At 40.9% G+C, this 20,618-nt stretch overlaps 1 protein-coding gene across 2 annotated transcripts in view; it reads right to left on the bottom strand.

Moving 5' to 3' along the window:
• Positions 1–13,330: 13,330 nt before the first annotated feature.
• LOC116590816 (ribonuclease K3-like) overlaps positions 13,331–20,618 on the bottom strand; it is a 32,860-nt gene continuing 25,572 nt past the window's right edge. The window contains exons 1-3 of one of the 2 annotated variants that reach the window (XM_032343133.1): positions 14,796–14,898; positions 14,596–14,710; positions 13,331–14,227 (exon numbers count right to left, since the gene is read on the bottom strand). In XM_032343133.1, coding sequence (XP_032199024.1) covers positions 13,767–14,222 — 456 coding nt within the window. In that variant the 5' untranslated portion in view covers positions 14,223–14,227; positions 14,596–14,710; positions 14,796–14,898 and the 3' untranslated portion in view covers positions 13,331–13,766. Of the gene's footprint in view, positions 14,228–14,595; positions 14,711–14,795; positions 14,899–20,618 lie in introns of those variants that run through there. The other variant, XM_032343134.1, reaches the window with a different exon arrangement.

A 20,618-nucleotide genomic window follows, 5' to 3' on the forward strand; every position in this document is an offset into this window, starting at 1 on the left:
ATATCTTCTGCCCATTTTTTGATATGATTGTCTGTTTTGTGTGTGTTGAGTTTGAGGAGTTCTTTATAGATCCTAGATATCAACCTTTTGTCTGTACTGTCATTTGCAAATATCTTTTCCCATTCTGTGGGTTGACTCTTTGTTTTCTTGACTGTTTCCTTTGCTGAGCAGAGGCTTTTGATCTTGATGAAGTCCCAAAAGTTCATCTTCGCTTTTGTTTTCTTTGCTTTTGGAGACATATCTTGAAAGAAGTTGCTGTGGCTGATATCGAAGATTACTGCCTATGTTCTCCTCTAGGATTCTGATGGATTCCTATCTCACGTTGAGGTCTTTTATCCATTTTGAGTTTATCTTTGCGTACGGCGTAAGGATGTAGAGGTGACTTAAATAAATACAACTTTAAAAAAAAGAGAAAGATTTCTTTCTGTCAGTGGTCTTTGTGAACAATGCCTCAATGGTCATAGATGTGTGGATATCTCTTTGAGATCTTGATTTCAGTTCCTTTGTATAAACCCCCTGAAGTGGGATTGCTGGATCATATGGTAGCTCAATATTTTTTACACAATTTATTTATTTATTGTGGGAGGGGAGAGGCAGAGGGAGACAGAGAGAATCCCAAACACAGAACCGGAGAGACTCCGTGTTATACTCCTCTTTTCATTGGAGTGCCAGGGGTTGTTCAGCAGATCCCTGGGGAATTAACAGACACATATGCATACCTTAGCTCAATTTGCAGGATGGAAGTGAAATTGTCTAAAGCAATAACGCAGATATTTGTGTTCACCACAACACAAATGAATTTTGTCCAGCAGAGAATGTAATTTTCTATAAACCATTATCACATTTGAACTGTTTTTACCATGTTACAGTTTTCCTCATTATTAATTAACCAGCCAAATAAAAGGGGTTTATTTATATATTTATTTATGACATGGATTTTTTTTTAAGATTTTATTTATTTATTTGACAGAGAGAGATCACAAGTAGGCAGAGAGGCAGGCAGAGAGAGAGAGAGGAGGAAGCAGGCTCCCTGCTGAGCAGAGAGCCTGATGCGGGACTCGATCCCAGGACCCTGAGATCATGACCTGACCCGAAGGCAGTGGCTTAACCCACTGAGCCACCCAGGGACCCTGACATGGGTTTATTTTTAAACTTTCATGATAGCCTCATGTTTTACTTTTAGAAAAAATTAAAGCTTAAACTTCACAGTTTTACAGGTGTTGTTTCTTTGCCCTGGAATACTCTTTCTAACTTCATCTGTTTGGTTACTTAACCATCTTTCAAGGCTGTGCTCAGATATCCTCTCCTCTGAGCTTTCCCCTCTAAGGCACAGGACTATGTTTCAGCCTTCATTTGTCCAGCACCCACTGCATTCTATTATAATTATTAAGTTACATTATGATTATACAAAAGTGTACTTGAAGAGTAAATTCAATTTGAAAACTTCAGCTCTAGGGTCCTAGGTGGCACAGTCGGTGAAGCCACCAACGAACTCTTCCTTTCAGCCAAGTCCCCGGTTTCAGGGTTGTGAGATCAAGTGCTCAGTGGGGAGTCCGGTTGGAATTCTCTTTCCCTCTCCCTCTGACCCTCTTGCTCTGATCTCTCTCTAAAATAAAAATATATAAATCTTAAAAAAAAAATAAGAACCTTCAGATCTGCTGTCCCCGTGCTTTGCTCTTTTCTACAGCTCCTTGAGGCAGCATGGCTCTTACTAAATACACATTCACACAGTGGCTTTCCTTCCTTCCTTCTAAATGGGCTAGAATTCCTTCTATCCTTAGACTTACAGCTTTCCTGCAATAAGACTACTGGGGGAAATAAGAACGTGTCCTCCTGTGTCTGGAATGGAAATTTAGGAATGTGACAAAGAGCACCACAAGCTCAAGAGAGAGTCTTTTTTGCTAGGACAGGTCACCAGGCTGGGGCTTCATACCCATCAAACTATGCTTTCAACCTCCCCCAGAAATGTCATCTCAACTGGTGGTAAGTCAGGAAATTTCTCATCCACACCAAGGAGATAATCTCCCACATGGGCTCTTTCCATTCCCCAAAGGAAGAGGAGCTCAGTGGCATGATAAGCACCCTCTGTTCTTCCCCCTAAAGAAAAGTGACCTCCTCTCAGATAATCCTTTCTTTTATTTTGCTAAAATTTCCTTGCCCCACAGCCCTGCCTATAAAAGGCTTCCTTTTTGTAAATCTCCTCTGAGCTCCTTTCTGCCTGTTAGGTGGAATGCTGCCCCATTCATGAATCACTGAATAAAGCAAATTAGACCTTGAAATTTGCTCAGCTGAATTTTTATTGTTTAATTTTGCATTTTGATGATAAGGCCAGGCACTTGGTTCCTGGACTCGTTTTGAAAACATAAAGCAGCACTATACTTAAACTCATCATATTATGGACTTACCTTCACATTCTGTTTTGATCCCTGTTTAAATTACATTTCATGCACTTCTTAAACCCTGTGCATGATTAATCATTATCTTTGCCCTTTTGACTCTACCCCTTGTTTGTACATTGATGTTAAGAATCTGATGGGAAACAGATGATAACTTTTGTCTTAAAACTACCTGATGCGTCAAGTCCCAAATGCCACCTCATTTTCTAGCAGAATGCTACCTCCAGACTGTTTCAAGTTCCCCCTCAGTTCCCTCAAGGTTTCAAAAAAGCCCTCCCCTTCCTCTCTTGTGTTCACCTCCTTCCCAAACTTCCCCAAGCTGTTCCCCAAGCTGTATTTTTGGTAGTTATGTGCATATGTGTGCTGTTTATATTTTAGCCACTAAACCAAAGGCCAGATGATTCTGTGATAATTTGAAAAAAACTATTGACCTGCTGTCTAAAAATGGAAACAACAAGATGTATTCAAACAATTTCAGTGGGTTCACAAACTTCTTGAAGTCCTCAGGTTAGAAGCAACTATTCTAGAAAACTTGATCCTTTTGAGTGCTTGGACATTGGCTTTTTCATCCTTATTTCATTGCTTACCACAGCATTTACACACAGTAGACATTCTACAAGCTGTTCCTAAAGTTCCTAACAGGGCAAAGGAACTTTGGGAATGATACCCTGCCTTCTTGTTCGGCCACCCTTCTGATAATAAGAAAAACTTTCTTTGCTTTCAAACCAGTGTCCACACATTGGCTTACTGCACATGGGGGCACAGACAAGTTTGAGTTCAGTCCAAAGGTTGGCCAGGACATTCTACTAGCTGGTAAAACCAGGATTCTTCAAGAATTGAGGGGAAGGATTCAAGAATTATAAAATGCAGGGGCATTTGGGTGGCTCAGTCAGTTAAGTATCTGATTCTTGATCTCACTTCAGGTCTTGATCTCAGTGTTCTGAGCTTAAAAAAAATCTTAAAAGAATTATAAAGTGCAGAAAGTTCACAGAAGCAGATGGCATAGAAAATTTCTCAATATGGAATAAAGAGCAAAGATAGCGTAGCAAGTTCTCTCTCCCTATAGCCTTTCACACCCACTCACCACTAGGAGTATGGATATAAACTAATGTGTTATGTTTACTTGGAAATCAATGTAGGAGTATTTATAGAGTAGGTATAATTTTGATTCTTGAGTATCTTCTGGAAATGTCTGTCTTTGAATAAGACAGTTGAATAATATCTTTGTTTTGGATAATGCTGACTCCTCTGATATGGGTTATACAATGTGGACACTAAAATATGAAATTTTGCCAGTCTATTGCTACTTTAATATAAATTACTTTGAGTCCAGTAGTTGTAGTTGGTAAATGAGTTCTAACTAGTTTTAATGGTATTTTTGGTAGTTATGTGCATATGTGTGCTGTTTATATTTTAGCCACTAAACCAAAGGCCAGATGATTCTGTGATAATTTGAAAAAAACTATTGACCTGCTGTCTAAAAATGGAAACAACAAGATGTATTCAAACAGTTTCAGTGGGTTCACAAACTTCTTGAAGTCCTCAGGTTAGAAGCAACTATTCTAGAAAACTTGATCCCTTTGAGTGCTTGGACATTGGCTTTTTCATCCTTATATCATTGCTTACCACAGCATTTACACACAGTAGACATTCTACAAATGTTGTGTATTTGTACTTATTCACAAAAGTGAATGCTTGAACAAATGAATGAAAATGAGAAAAAAATGTAACCATATAAAGTAGGGCATGATAAGTACCAAAAGTGTGGTATGAAGGGATTAGGAGGGAGGAATCACCAGGAGCTGGAATCTAGAGGCTTCTTGATGGTCTGAACTGACCTGGGATGTAAAGGCTGGACAGACTCTCACCAAGCAACAACAAGCAAGAATGAAGTTTCAGTGGTTGGAATGTGTATGGTATGTTCCTGGAACTGTGAGTGATAGGAAACAAGGCTAGACAGGTAAGTCAGGTTATGGAGATTGTGACATATGCTGTGCTAAAGAAAGTTGATGTTTCCTGTAGGATAGGCACCTTGTATGCATGGCAGGTCCCAATATTTGCCAGGAACAAGTAGAATGACCTGCCTTGTCCACACTGTGGGATTACAGTCCCTCTTCACCTCTCCCCTTTTTCTTGATTTTTAAATTTTATTCTTACAATTCATTTGGCTCTGTTTTTCTGTAGTGGCTTCCTACCACTCTGTATTTTGCCAGAGTGCATTGCCTGGGTCCTAGTTGACATTTTGGACTCTGTTCATTTGCCCACCCATCATTCTCTGGAAAAAATGCCAAGAAGGAGGAACTCACATACAATAAAAAGTGAAATAGTGTTCTCTGCCACAGAGCTAATCAATATGGATATAAGTAAAATGTCAGAGATAGAATTCAGGATAGCAATCATAGACTCAATAGCTAGGCTTGAAAAAAGCATTAGTGATAATATAGACTCTTTAAGGGCAGAAATGAGATCCAATCAGGCCAAATTTTAAAATGTTATGAATGAGATGCAGTCTAAATTGAATACTCTAACAACCAGGGTAAATGAGGTAGAAGAACAAATTAGTGATCTCAAAGATAAGCTGATTGAAAGGAAAGGAAGCTGAGGAAAACAAAGATACATAACTAGTAGTCCATGAAAAAAAGGCTTGGAGAGATTAATGATGCCATGAAACATTCCAATGTCAGAATTACTGGGATCCCTGAGGGGTGGAGAGAGCGAGAGAGAGGGCTAGAAGATATATTTCAGCAAGTGATAGCTGAGAACTTCCCTAATCTGGGGATGGAAACAAGAATTCATATCCAAGAGGCAGAGAGAACCCCTCCCAAAATCAATAAAAATAGATCAACACCTTGACATAGAAACATCCTAAGAGTAGCCAGGGAGTGGAGTTTCCTTACATATAGAGGGAGGAACGTAAGAATAATATCAGACCTATTCACAGAAACCTGGCAAGCCAGAAAGAGCTGGCAAGATAAATTCAGTGTACTAAATGAAAAGAACATGCGGCCAGAAATACTTTATCCAGCAAAGCTGTCATTCAGAACAGATGGCGAGATAAAGGACTTCCAGGACCAGCAGAAATTGAAAGAATATGTGACTTCACAGATATACACAGAACATTCAATCCTAAAACAATGTAATACTCATTCTTCTTGAGTGCACATGAAACTTTCTCCAGAATAGACCACATACTGAGTCACAAATCAGGTCTTAACCAACACCAAAAGACTGAGATTATTCCCTGGATATTTTCAGACTACAATGCTTGAAATGGGAACTCACCCCAAGAAATTTGGAAGGAACTCAAAAACTTGGAGGTTGAAGAGCATCCTGCTAAAGAATTAATAGATCAACCAGGAAATTAAAGTAGAACTTAAATAATCATGCAAACCAAAGAAAATGAAAACACATCAGTTCAAAAACCTGTGGGGTACTGCAAAGGTTGTCCTAAGAGGGAAGTACATAGCCATCCAAACCTCTCTCAAAAAATTAGAAAAATCCCAAATGCACAAGCTAATTTTACTCTAAAGGACTTGGAGAAAGAACATCAAATAAAGCCTAAACCAAGCAGGAGAAAATGAAGATTAGAGCACAAATCAATGAAATAGAAACTAGAAGACTAGGAGAACAGATGAACGAAACTAGAAGCTAGTTCTTTGAGAGAATTAATAAGATTGATAAATCTCTGGCCAGCCTTACCCAAAAGAAAAGAGAAAGAATCCAAATTAATAAAATCATGAACGGGGAGATATCATGACTATACCAAGGAAATAGAGAAAACTGTTAGACATTATTACTGGCAGCTATATGCCAACAAACCAGGCAATCTGGAAGAAATGGATGCTTTCCTGAAAACTTATAAACTGCCAAGACTGAAACAGGAAAAAATAGGCAATCTGAACAGACCAATAACCAGCAGAGAAATTGAAGCAATAATCAAAACCTCCCAAAAAACAAGAGTCCAGGGGCAGACAGCTTCCCAGGGGAATTCTACCAAACATTTAAAGAAGGAATAAAACCTAGCGTACTGAAGTTGTTTCAAAAGATAGAAATAGAAGGAAAACTTCCAAACTTGTTATAAGAGGCCAGTGTTACCCTGATCCCAAAACCAGACAAAGACCTCATCATAAAGGAGAATTACAGACCAATAATCCTGATGAACAAAATACTCAACAAGATCCCAGCCAATAGGATCCAACAGTACGTTAAAAGGATTATTCACCATGACCAGGTGGGATTTATTCCTGGGAAGCAAGGGTGATTCAACATTCACAAATCAGTCAACATGATAGATCACATTAACAAGAGAAAAGAACTTTATAATTCTCTCAATTGATGCAGAAAAAGCATTTGACAAAATACAACATCCCTCCCTGATTAAAACTCTTCAAAGTATAGGGATAGAGGGAATATACCTCAATATCAGAAAAGACATCTATGAAAAATCCATAGCAAATATCATTCTCAATGGGGAAAAACAGAGCTTTTCCCCTAAAGTCAGGAACATGACAGGGATGCCCACTCTCACCACATTTGTTCAACATAGTCCTAGAAGTCCTAGACTCAGCAATCAGAAAACAAAAAGAAATAAAAGCATTCCAGTTGGCAAAGAAGAAGTCAAACTCTCTCTCTTTGCAGATGACATGATACTTTATGTGGAAACCCCAAAAGACTCCACTCCCAGATAGAACTCATATAGCAGTTCAGCAACATGCGGGGATACAAAATCAATGCACTGAAATCAGCTGCATTTATATACACTAAGAATGCAACTGAAGAAAAAGAAATTAAGGAATCAAATCCATTTACAATAACAACAAAAACCATCAGATACCTAGGAATAACCCTAACTAAAAAAGCAAAGGATCTATACTCTAGAACCTATAAAACACTTATGAAAGAAAATGAAGAAGACACAAAGAGATGGGAAAACATTCCATGCTCATGGATTGGAAGAATAAACATTAGGAAAAGGTTTTTGCTGCCCAGAACAATCTACACTTTCAATGCAATCCCTATCAAAGTACCATCGACATTTTTCACAGAGCTGGAATTAAACAATCCTGAAATTTTATGAACCAGAAGAGACCCCCAATCGCCAGGGTAATATTAAAAAGAAAACCAAAGCTGGGGGCATCATATTGCCTAACTTCAAGCTATGTTACAAAGCTTGTGCTTATCAAGACAACATGGTATTGGCACAAAAACAGACATATAGATCAGTGGAACAGAATAGAGACCCCAGAAATAGACCCTCAATTCTATGATCAAATAATCTTTGACAAAGCAGGAAAGACTAGCTAATGGAAAAAAGACAGTCTCTTCAATAAATGGTGCTGAGAAAACTGGACAGCCATATGCAGAAGAATGAAACTGGATCATTCTCTTACTCCATACACAGAAATAGACTCAAAATGGACGAGAAACCTAAATGTGAAACAGGAACCTATCAAAATCCCAGAGGAGAAACTAGGCAGTACAATTCAACACTGGTCTCTACTCTTCTTTCAAGACATGTCTCCAAGGGCAAGAGAAACAAAAGCAAAAATGAACTTTTGGGATTTTACCAAGATAAAATGCTTTTGCACAGAAGATAAAATAGTCAACAAAACTAAGAGGCAACCCATAGAATGGGAGAAGGTATTTACAAATGACATTACAGATAAAGGCTGGTATCCAAGATCTATAAGGAATTTCTGAAATTCAACGCCCAAAAAACAAGTAATCCAGTGAAGAAATAAGCAGAAGGGGTACCCGGGTGGCTCTGTTGGTTACGTGGCTGCCTTCAGCTCAGGTGGTGATCCCAGGGTCCTGGGATCGAGCCCCACATCAGGCTCCCTCCTCAGTGAGGAGTCTGCTTCTCTCTCTGTCTGCAGCTCCCCCTGCTTGTACACACACACACACACACACACACACACACACACACACAGTATCTCTCTCTCTCTGTCAAATAAATAAAATCTAAAAAAAAGAAAAAGGAAAGAAAGAAAAGAAAGGGGCAGAATACATGAACAGACAATTCTCCAAAGAAGACATACAAATGGCTAACGGACACATGAAAAAATGTCAACATCACTAACCATCAGAGAAATAAAAATCAAAACCACAATGAGATATCACCTTACACCAGTTAGAATGGCAAAAGTTAACGGAACAGGAAACAACAAATGTTGGCAAGGAAGTGAAGAAAGGGGAACTCTCTTACACTGTTGGTGGGAGTGCAAGCTGGTACAGCCACTCTGGAAAAGAGTACGGAGGTTCCTCGATATATTAAAAATAGAGCTACCTATGACCCAGCAATTGCACTACTACGTATTTACCCCAAAGATACAGATATAGTGAAAAGAAGGGGCGTGTGCACCCCAATGTATCTATTAGCAATATCCACAATAGCCAAACTGTGGAAAGATCTAAGATGTCCTTCAACAGATGAATAGATAAAAAAGATGTGGTTCATATATGCAATGGAATAGTACTCAGCCATCAGAAAGGATGAATAGTTATCATCTGCATCAACATGGATGGAACTGGAGGGGATTATGTTAAGTGAAATAAGTCAAGCAGAGAAAGATAATTGTCATATGGTTTCACTCATATGTGGAACATAAGGAATAGTGCAGAGGACCATAGGGGAAGGGAGAGAAAATTGAATGGGAAGAAATCAGAGAGGGAGACAAACCATGAAGAGACTCTGGACTCTGGGAAACAAACTGAGGGTTACAGAAAGGAAGGCAGTAAGCAGATGGGTAATGGGTGATGGGTATTAAGGAGGGCACGTGTTGTGATGAGCACTGGGTGTTATACACAACTAACGAATCGTTGAACATTACATCTGAAACTAATGATGTACTGTACATTACCTAATTGAACATAATGATATAAATAAGCAGAAAACTTTATCTTTTGAACAGAGAGACAGTTTCAATCTTATACCAGAGTACTTTTAAATCCCTTTATTTTAATCTTAGTTTATTATGACCACACCTAACATTCCTTTCCAAAGATTTTCCTTCACAAGCCTTCCACAACTTTCTTTTGCATTCAGATTTTGTCCCAATCCATTTCTCTTCAAACAACCATCTTATTTAGGACAGAAGCACCTTCTTTTACCTTCGACAAAAATACACTCCCATTCCTTATATCTTTCTTACATGTCTCCTGTCTTTCTACGTACAGAGTTGTTTTGTGTTATTTCCATCAGTCTTAATTACATTTAGCAGAATTTTGCACTCTTAGAAACCTTTGTCCCTAGTGAAAACTAAGAAGTAAACTAATTGTGAACTGTTACACCAAAACTTTTTAGATGGCAAATTTGTGAATCAGTTAAGCACAAAGCATGTTTACCAATAGACTCAAATATCCTTAGTTTTTTGTTTGGTTTTGTCAGGGTTTTTTGAAACAAGTAGTCAAAAGCACAAACCTACATTCTGTACTTAATGCTTTAACACTTTATACTATTTGGGAAAGACCTAGATGTCCAATGAATTTAATCCCATTTACCATCCAAGCAGAAGTTTAAAGTTTCAGATTATCAAAGACTTTGAAATCTTTCTTAACGATTACCATGAGAACTTTCATGAGACAGACAAAATTAACCATCATTTTAGGTCATTTTTTTAATAAGAAATTACAACAGAGATAACATGAGCTTATTTGACCTTTAGTAAACCTTGCTAGAATAAAAGTTTCACACTTAATGTTGATAACTTTAAAGACATGTCTATCTTAATTACCAAAAAACTTAAATAAATTGGTTTTAATACTGAATTATTTTCCACCTGGATCCTCTTTTAAAAGTCTACTTGCTCCCCACTGTCAATTTTTACTGGAGATACTGGTGGAGAAATCTGTAGTGGGTGGTGTTAGGTTCAGGGTGTGCTCTTCTTTACCCCTTGATAGTGAGGGGGGAAGGGGGAGCCAATGGTGCAGGAGGCACCAAGGATGGTATAGGAAAAAGCTATGCAGGCTGTACCCAAGATATTGCAGAAACAGGAGGAGGGGGACAGAGAGGCAGAGAGGCAAAGTGCTGCCAGAAGGCAGAGAAAAGGTTCCCAGTTCTAGAGCTCAGCAGCTCCAACGCTGGAGCAAACGCCATGTTTTCCCACCAGGGGGAAATAGGCAGTTCATGTTGGGCCAGAGAAGACTAGGAATTTCCTCAAAACAGAGTTTCAGCAGCTGATTGATAATATTCCTTAAAATCCCCATCAGGAGGTAGACTAACCACAGTTGGCTCCAGTTAATGGCTTCCCATTAACCTGGGAAATGAATGAATGAGGGAGAAGCCCCCACATTTATTAGGAGGGACAGTGAGAGAGAAAGAGAGTCAAGAATTCCCTTTCTCTGGGAAAGACTGTGTTTCCTCCAGCAACCTAGATTTACTTGGAGGAGGCCTGTTTAGATAATTATCCAATTTTTCAGGAAGGATTTTTACTAGCCAAATACATTCTGCAAGAGGCCTTTAGGTCTGGGTCCTGACTTAGAGCCCTGAAAGCCTGGATAGACCTAGGGTGCCTCTGTCTATTTGCCTTGTTTTCTGCAGAAGAGATCTAATTGATCGATCCACTGTAGCCAGGCAGTGTACAGAAGATCAGTCCTTTTCTAAATTTTGCAATCCAAATTGTTTTCAGTGGGTTAAGAAGACATGAAAGGAGAGTCTTTGGGGAGTGAAGAAGAAGCCCACAGAGTCCACACTACTGAAAAAGTAGAGAAGGTCCATTACCAAAATCCCACCCCTACCCCCCATCCTCCACCCCCGACTCCTGGGTGGCATCCCACAACAGGATATGTCAGAGGCTCTGTGTGTCAAAAGAGACTGGAGGTATCTCTCAAACAGAAGATTGCTATTGATCACATTCTGCCTTATAAGGAAGGCATTCCTGCCCTAAAAGTCCCCAGGGAAAGATACTGGCCCCCTTCCCTTCGCCATGATGTCCCAGGCTACAGATGCTTGCCTGGTGAATAAACCAAAATACTGTGCCATCCTATGCCTCAAAGCTGCTTTATTGCCCTGCCATTTTTAATTCATGGAGAAGACTAGAAAAGTTTTACAAGGGGAAATTACCCAATTTTGTGACTTGAGTATTTAGTAGAGGACATTGATGGAAAACAGGAAAGATAGAAATCCACTGTGGCCTAAGTGACATTCCAACACATGTAGTCCATATAGCCAACTACCCTAGGAAATGGTCCCCAGTTGGGTTTTAATTCCATTGGATACTGGTTTGGGGCAGCTCCCTGTGGAGTTCCCCCAGCCAGAAGTGACCAGGGATGTGGAAGGAATCACATTAGATGAATCAGGAGGAAACCTCCCATGGGAGTCTTAAAATTGGCAGCCGTCCCTGGTGACTTAGGTGGCTGTCCCATGCCCAACACAGCTTTGTATAAGGACAGGAATAAAGAGAGGGCATCAAGTTTCTAGGTCTTATTACCATCCCGGCCACGGGACTAACTTGCAGACAAAAGAGAGGCTTTCTCCTCCCCATAGGGTAGCCAGGGGCTAAAGGTTTACTGCCTGAGCAATTGACATGAAAATTTTCCAGTAAAGCCAGAGAGCCCCTGAAGGGAGAGTAAAGGAAGGGAAGAGAAGGTTTTCGCCAAGTTTGCACTCAAGCTCAGAGTCCAGACGAGCAGATTCAAACCCCCAAGTCTGGATGCCAGATGATGGGGTTTTGGAATATAGGTGAGGTTTGGTGGGGTGAGGTCCAGAGCCAATGGCCAAGAAAGAATTCTTGAGATGTCTTTGGTGCAAAATGATGGTTTTATTAAAGCATGGGGACAGAAATTGTGCACAGAAAAAGTTGCTGTACCAGGGTTGTGAGGGATGGCTGATTATATACTTGGGAGTTGGGGGAGGTAAGCAAAAGGGAGATTTCAAAAAGGATTTTGAAATGTTAAAGAAGACTCAAAGGATACCAGAGGCCCTGCTATTGTCAAGTAAAGTTTTTCCCTCTAACAAGGCATTAACATTAAGGAGATATTGGGTGCTTCCTGGAAGAATATCACTCATATCCCACCAGGAGTGGGGAGGTAGGGAGTTTGCAGGGTGTCAGCTTGTGCTTTGTCCTTAACTAGCCTTCTGCTCCCTCAGCAATGACACAAGCCAAGAGCAGAGGCTTAACAGCTTAACCCACTGAGACAGTCACATGCACCTCAGCCAAACTTATTCCCTGTCCTTCAGTGTCTAAATCCACTAACTATTCCAAAACAGCATTATTTCTGTAATATTTCAGTATTTAGGTAAGACAAGAATGTTTTTAGTTCCCCAATGCTTTTTTTTTTTCCTTGATCTATGCTTTCTCACTATGCATTCCAATAGATCATGGGAGAAGTGACTCCAAGGCTACAGTGGATCATTATCCCTACTAGTACTTATATTTAAAACGTTATCTGGGGGCACCTGGGTGGCTCAGTCATTGAGCTTCTGCCTTCAGCTCGGGTCATGATCCCAGGGTTCTGGGATCAAGCCCCGCATCAGGTTCCCTGCTTGGCAGGAAGCCTGCTTCTCCCACTCCCACTCCCCCTGCTTGTGTTCTCTCTCTCACTGTGTGTGTCTCTCTATCAGATAAATAAATAAATAAATCTTTTAAAAAATAAAACATTATCTGATGAAATAGGGAAACCAATAGTAGAGATGCATGATGCATCAGTTCTCAGGGTTAAAACCTGTGTGTGAAGTACTATCAAGCAAACATAGACCATGGCTTCTAGGGAAATACGTAAAAGCCTTGAACAGAGTTTGAAGGGATGATGAACTTTCCTCCTCCAAAGTCCAAAAGACACAGGGGTGAGGGAAGTGGCAGAAGCCTTGGGTTGCTGAATAACCTCAAAGGGCACCTGGGCCCAAATAGTTCTCCTGAGAATGCTGGTAAATGCAATCAAGATGGCCCCAGGCTGACAATTTGTGAAAGGGATCCCAAACACACACATCAAGGTCATTACAATGCAACAGAAAGTGATTTTATTGCTGAGAACACAATGCAACAAAGCTTGGCAGAAGTTCCAAGATTAAAAATAGGGGGCCTGGGTCTTTCTTTGCCCTCTTCCCTATTCCCTTCCCTCAAAACACACAGAGCTCCAAAGCGGAAAAGAATCCTGTTTATTTTTGTCCCAATTCTGGTCTTGAATCTTGGTCCTCTAATTCTCCCAGTCCCCTTCTTCTTTCTTCTATGGGAACCATGGAAATCAACAAAGGAAAAGAAAAGCAGAAGAGACCATAAAAGAACAAGTACCAAGGGAGAGAGGAAGTAATGGGAACCTTGGAAACCCTGGCATTTTTTTTTTAAGATATTTATTTATTTATGGGACCATGACCTGAGCCAGAGGCAGATGCTTAAGGACTGAGCCACCCAAGTGCCCATGGAAATCTCAGTCTTAATCTAAGTGCACAGGAACTAGAGGATAGGGAGGGTCGCCCGGCTTACGGGGGTTACAGGCAACAGTGTAGAACTGGTTCTGGGGAGTAGTACTGTAGCGGCAGTTGGGGTATGTCCCTCCAGTGTGACTGCAGTAAGTCATGCCAATACGATTTGCACTCTGGTGGCAGTTATTCTGGCCATTCTTGCAGGTCCTGTTGGGCAAAAGACAGGTAGCAGCCACGTTCTGGAAGGTGTCATGCAGAAAGGTGTTTTGAGGCTTACAGCGCTGATTATAATTATTGACACGACGCATTGCCATGTTGCATTGGACGGGACCTGTACTTATATGCTGAATGGCAAACCATTGAGCCCTGGTTGGGGGTTGAGCCCAAGCACCAAGTGGATGCACTGGTCCCCATGATCCCAGCAGCAACAGGAGGAGAGGAAAGGGTCCCAGAAGATCCAGCATCATCTCTTCTGTGTAGGAAGAGGGAAAAAAGTGAGAGAATGATAATAGTAGAGGTCATAAGAGCAAAATGATCATTTATAACCATGCCTTTTAAGATTTCATTGGTCCCTTTCTTGTTGTTTAAACCCTCTTCTTTCTGATGTGAGTCTTAACAATTCTAAGAAGGACCTGAAGCCCAGGGAGGAGGAATGTGAGTTAAGATGACCTTTTCTCTGACTGGCAAATCCCATTCTTCTCTTTGTCCTGGGCTTATGCAAAGAGAAACTTGTTTATTCCCTCCTCCCTCCTGGAATATATCTCCTCCATCTATGTGACCTGGACCTTCTGGCCATTGTCACGGCTCTACTCTCCCCAGCCCCCAGGCTTCTTCTCTTACCTGGTCTCCTTGTTGGGGCTCTGGCTGAGGACAGAAGCCGTGATTATTCCCAGGCTCAGAGACTTTTGTCTGCTGTTCCTCTGCCAGGTATGCAAGCGTGGAAGGGTTCTGAGCCCTAGGAAAGAGGAAAGGGAAACCTAGGGCTTGGAAGATGCCCTTCTTGTGCACAGAGCAGATGAGACCCACACCCTCCAACTCACTGTTTAAAGCCAGTATCCCTTCAGATGCAGGAAGACCAAGCCTCCTTAAAGGAGCAAAGGAGAAGTGATAACTTCCTCAAAGAAGTTTTGAGGAAGTACTGACTTCCTGATATGGGTGGAGAGCTTCCTTCCTGATCTTAAGCTTTAGTGTTTTGAAGCTTTGTGGTTTCAGTTCTTTAAGAGAAAACACACCATGAAAATTTGATATGGTGATTGCCATTTATCTGTTAATGATTTGAGTTCCAACAACAAATTTGAATGAATTAATTTACGTGTAATTTTACTGGGCCAGATACTGGGCTACTCAGATTCAGAAGCTCATGATCCAATGAAAGAGATTATCAGATAAATAGACAAATACATTGTATACAATAACTATAAATAGCTCTTTCAGCTGTGGTGGAGGAGATGCTAAGGGGCTATGAGGACCTGGTAGAGATAAGGCCACAACACTGAACTGAGTTTTGAGGATTAATTAGAAGTTAGGTGAAGAGAATGGTAAGGGCATCTCAAAGAGGGAGCTGATGAGGGAGCAGAAGGCTTGCTAAGGACAGAGCATGGGCTGACAACCTGCAACTTTGAATAAGATCAATATGGAGAACACTGCAAAACTCTCATGAAGGAAGTTTAAGAAAATGTAAAGAAGTTTAAGAAAATGTAAAAAAATGAGGAACTAGTCCTTGTCCATGCTGAAGGAAAGCAGACTATGTCATTCCAAACTATGGTTCTTCGACATAAAAATTATTTTGCACTGAAGACAGTTAAGAATCAGTAAATGCAGAAAAGTTTGTCCCTTTTTTGCCTAAAGGCAGGAAATAATTTTTTTTTTTTTTTCCTGGAGACAAACTCTTACCAGTCAGAGGTGGTACCACAGGAATTTGCAAACAAACCTTGTTAAATGAGTTCTTTTCTTTCTAGTTACTTCTTCACCATTTACTACCCATAGACCAAATTCCTTTATCTTGTGAATTCTTCACATATGTACGTGTTCTTTGTCTAAAAGGCACAAATGCTTCCTACTCTGGCACTTCTTCAGGTCTTCATTCTCTTGTGAAGAGAATGAACATGTAAAAATTTATCAAATTTGTATGCTTTTCTCCTATTCATTTCTGTCAGTTCAATTTTCAGACCCAGCCAGGAACCATAAGAGACCTGAGGAAAACAGTTTCCTCTCTTATAGTGATATGCATTATCAAAACCCCTAGAACTATATAATGCAAAGAATTGATCCTAATTAAATTGTGGACTTTAGTTAATCATAATCAATATTGGCTCATCAATTATAGGAAAAGGACCACACTAAAGCAAGAAGTTATCAACAGGAAAACTGTAGGCTGCGTGGATAGGAGAGAGGGGAAAGGAGAAACATATGAGAATTTTCTATGCTTTCTCCCCAAATTTTCTGCAAACCTAAAACCGTTCTGAAGAATTAAGCATACTTAATTAAAACAAAACAAACTGTCTCTTTGCCTAACCCTCATCCACCCTTTTCTACAGCCACACACACCCCACTTCCCTCTGCAGTCCCACAACTTGACAGCACCCTGAGCCTACCAGAAGAGGAAAACAGTATCAGATTACCCCTGTGCCTGGTCAGGAGTTCCCAACCCTGACCCCTCTCATCAGAAGCGCCTAAGACTTTTAAGAAAGTCTAAATTCAGGGCGCCTGGGTGGCTCAGGAGGTAAGCCTCTGCCTTCAGCTCAAGTCATGATCTGGGGTCCTGGGATTGAGCCCCAAATCTGGATCTCTGCTCAGCAGGGAGCCTGCTTCCCTCTCTCTGCCTACTTGTGATCTCTCTCTCTGTGTCAAAGAAATAAAAATTTAAAAATCTTTAAAAAAAAAAAAAAAAAAAAGAAAGAAAGAAAGAAAAGAAAGACTAGATTCCAGGTCTCCTGAAACAGACTCTTTGCATGTCTGTGTTTGATGAGCTCCACAGTGAATCTCATACCCATTCCTAGTGGAGAACCATTTTTCTTAGCTGACACTGATTTTTCACCCAGTGCTCAAGTTCTCAAGACTGGCCTTCTGCCTGATTCCTAAAACAAAGCTTCCACTTGTCTTAATTCAGGCAGGTGAATGACTGTCTTGCTACCCCAAGTAAAGTGCAAGACAGATTGCAGAGGACACAACTGGGAGAGTCTACCTCTCCTCCCTATCTCTCTTTATCGCCACACTTACAAGTGTAGGGGAGGAAAAATATCCATTCCTTCTACCCTTCTAAGTTCTCAGCTGGGCCCCCATAACAAAAGAACAAATTAACAAGAGAAAAGCATGCACATTTATTTCACATAGGTTTAAGTAACAGGGGAAACTTCCTAAGGTAATGAAGCCCCCCAATGAAGTGGTCAAACCTGTGTCTGTATGCTAGGTTTGATGAAAGGTGGAAAGTGGTGGAAAGATGTGATAGAATAAAGTGTATGAGCTAAACCCTCTTCCAGGAAGGTTTTATGATCTGCTTCAGCAAAGGTCAGTAAGTCCTTCGTACCTCTGTCCTTTCACAAATTTCTTCAGCTTAAAAGATTGAATTTGCCAAGTTTCCAGGTTCTGGAGTAGCATGTCCTGAACTCTGTCAGAAGCACCCTGTGATAGGAATGGACCCTGGTGGTTGGCTTAGTCCTTGTTCCAGCCCTACAATCCTAAAGCAAATTCAAGGCATTTGATGTGTTCATTGTGGGGTCTCTGATGAAACACGTCTGTGTCTTCTGCACACTGCTGCCTGGCTGGAAGGAGATTAGTCAAAGGCCTGCTATTTGGTCTGTTCCTTCTCTAGACTTTTATATGCTTGCTGAATGGAAAAAGAATAGTGTCAAATTCTTGTCACTGAAATAACAGAAGATTAGTATCTTTACCCAAACAAAATTATCAGCCATATTCAGACCTCTTAGAACACTCCCTTTTCTCTGGTTGCTGAGGTCTTTCTGTGTCAGGCACCTGACAAGGTAAGGGTCAGAACAGTGAGTCAGAGACTGATGCTACCTGATGAGCTCCATGTTTAGTTTTGTAAGGTTTGTGAGGTTTAGTTTTATTTTGTGAGGTTTAGTTTTATTTCTGCAGAGCTACCTGGTTGTCAAAATGGCTTCCAACCCTTAGCCCATTCATCAGTTCGGACATGTAATGTCTTTTACTTTTTGTCCAGTTGCTAGGTCAGACTATCTTACGACTCCCTTCTTTTCACGCCCATCATAAGGAACTCTATAAGTTGTAAGTTTCTCATATCTGCTGAGGAGAAAACTATCCACAACTTGGAAGTGGACCAAAGAGATCACATTGTGTCCTTTCACTGGGGTGTCAGGGGTTCTTCAGCATTTCTCCAGGGGATGAGCTGACACTATAGAGGTGTATACCTTGGCTTGACTTGCAAGATACAAATGAAATTGTCCAAACTGATAAGTGCCCAGATAGTTCCTGTTCACCACACTGCACATGAATTTTGTCCAGCAGAGAATATAATTTTCTGTTGATGTGTAACTCTTAATCTCAGGAAACAAACAGGGTTTCTGGGGGTGACGGGGGGCAGGATAGGGTGGCTGGGTTATGGACACTGGAGAGGGTATGTGCTATAGTGAGTGCTGTGAAATGTGTAAGCCTGATGATTCACAGGCCTGTGTCCCTGAAGCAAATAATATATTGTATGTTAATTAAAAAAATTTTTAAAGAGTATAATTTTCTATAAGCCAAGATCACATTTGAACTGTTTTACCATGTTACAGTTTTCCTTATTATTAATTCACTAGCTGAATAAGTAGGGTTTATTTATGAGTTTATTCAATGACCTGAGTTTATATTTAATCTTTCATGATAGCCACATGTTTTACTTTTAGAAAAAATTAAAGCTTAAATTTCACAGTTTTACAGGTGTTGTTTCTTTGCCCAGAATACTCTTTCTAACCTCATCTGTTTGGTTACTTAACCATCTTTCAAGGCTGTGCTCAGATATCCTCTCCTCTGAGCTTTCCCCTCTAAGGCACAGGACTAAGTTTCAGCCTTCATTTATCCATCACCCACTGCATTCTATTATAATTATTAAGTTACATTATGATTATACAAAAGTGTACTTGAAGAGTAAATTCAATTTGAAAACTTCAGATCTAGGGTCCTAGGTGGCACAGTCGGTGAAGCCACAAACACATTCTTCCTTTCAGCCAAGTCCCCGGTCTCAGGGTTATGAGATTGAGTGCTCAGTGGGGAGTCTGCTTGGAATTCTCTTTCCCTCTCCCTCTCCCCCTCTTGCTCTGCTCTCTCTCTAAAATAAAAAGAAATAAATCTCAAAAAACAAACAAACACATGGGGTGCCTGGGTGGCTCAGTGGGTTAAAGCCTCTGCCTTCGGCTCAGGTCATGATCCCGGGGTCCTGGGATCGAGCCCCGCATCAGGGGTCTCTGCTCAGCAGGGAGCCTGCTTCCTCCTCTCTCTCTGCCTGCCTCTCGGCCTGCTTGTGATCTCTCTCTGTCAAATGAATAAATAAAATCTTAAACACACACACACACACACACACACACACACACACACACACCCCTTCAGATTTGCTGTCCCCGTGCTCTGCTCATTACTGCAGCTCCTTGAGGCAGCATGGCTCTTACTAAATACACATTCACACAGTGGCTTTCCCTCCTTCCTTCTAAATGGACTACAATTCCTTCAGTAACCAAATTGACTTCTATCCTTGGACTTACAACTTTCCTACAATAAGACTACTGGGGGAAATAAGAACGTGTCCTCCTGTGTCTGGAATGGAAATTTAGGAATCTGACAAAGAGCACCACAAGCTCAAGAGAGAGTCATTTTTGCTAGGACAAATCACCAGGGTGGGGCTTCATACTGACCAAACTGTGGTTTTAACCTTCCCCAGAAATGTCATCTCAACTGGTCAGTTAGGAAATTTCTGGTCCACACCAAGGAGATAATCTGTCACATGGGCTCTTTCCATTCCCCAAAGGAAGAGGAGCTCAGTGGCATGATAAGCCCCCATTCTTCCCCCTAAAGGAAGCTGACCTTGCCTCAAACAATCCTTTCTTTTCTTTTGCTAAAATTTCCTTGCCCCATAGCTCTGCCTATAAAAGCCTTCCCTTTCCTATAGCTCTTTTGAGCTCCTTTCTACCTGTTATGTGGGCTGCTGCCCCATTCATGAATCATTGAATAAAATGAATTAGATCTTGAAATTTGCTCGGCTGAATTTTTGTTGTTTAATTTTGATTTTTTCCCCAAAAGGTCCAACTTTTTTTTTAAAAAAGATTCTATTTATTCATTTGTCAGAGAGAGCATGCATGCACAAGGGGAGGGGACAGAGGGAGAAGCAGGCTCCACACTGAGCAAAGAGCCTGATGCAGGACTCAATCCCAGGACCCCGGGATCCTGAACTGAGCTGAAGGCAAACATCTAACTGACTGAGCTACCCAGGCATCCCTAATTTTGAATTTTGATAATGAGGCAGGACACTTGGTTCCTGGGCCTGTTTTGAAAGCATAAGCACCACTACACTTAAACTAGGTGTATTATGAACTTAGCTTCACATTCTGTTTTGTTCCCTGCTTAGTCATGTTTTACACACCTCTTGAGCATTGTGCATGATTAATTATCATCTTTGCCCTTTTCACTCTACCCCTTGTTTGGACATCGATGGGAAGAATCTGATGGGAGAGTGCCTGGGTGACTCAGTGGGTTAAGCATCTGTCTTCAGCTCAAGTCATGATCCCAATGTCCTGGGATCAAGTTCTGCATTGGGCTCCCTGCTCAGTGGGGAGTTTGCTTCTCCCTCTCCCTCTGCTCCTCCCCCTGCTCATGTTCTCTCTGTCTCCCCCACTATCTCTCAAAAAAATAAAAAT

This window comes from Mustela erminea, chromosome 5 (assembly GCF_009829155.1).
Source record: "Mustela erminea isolate mMusErm1 chromosome 5, mMusErm1.Pri, whole genome shotgun sequence".
NCBI classification, from domain to species: Eukaryota; Metazoa; Chordata; class Mammalia; order Carnivora; family Mustelidae; genus Mustela; species Mustela erminea.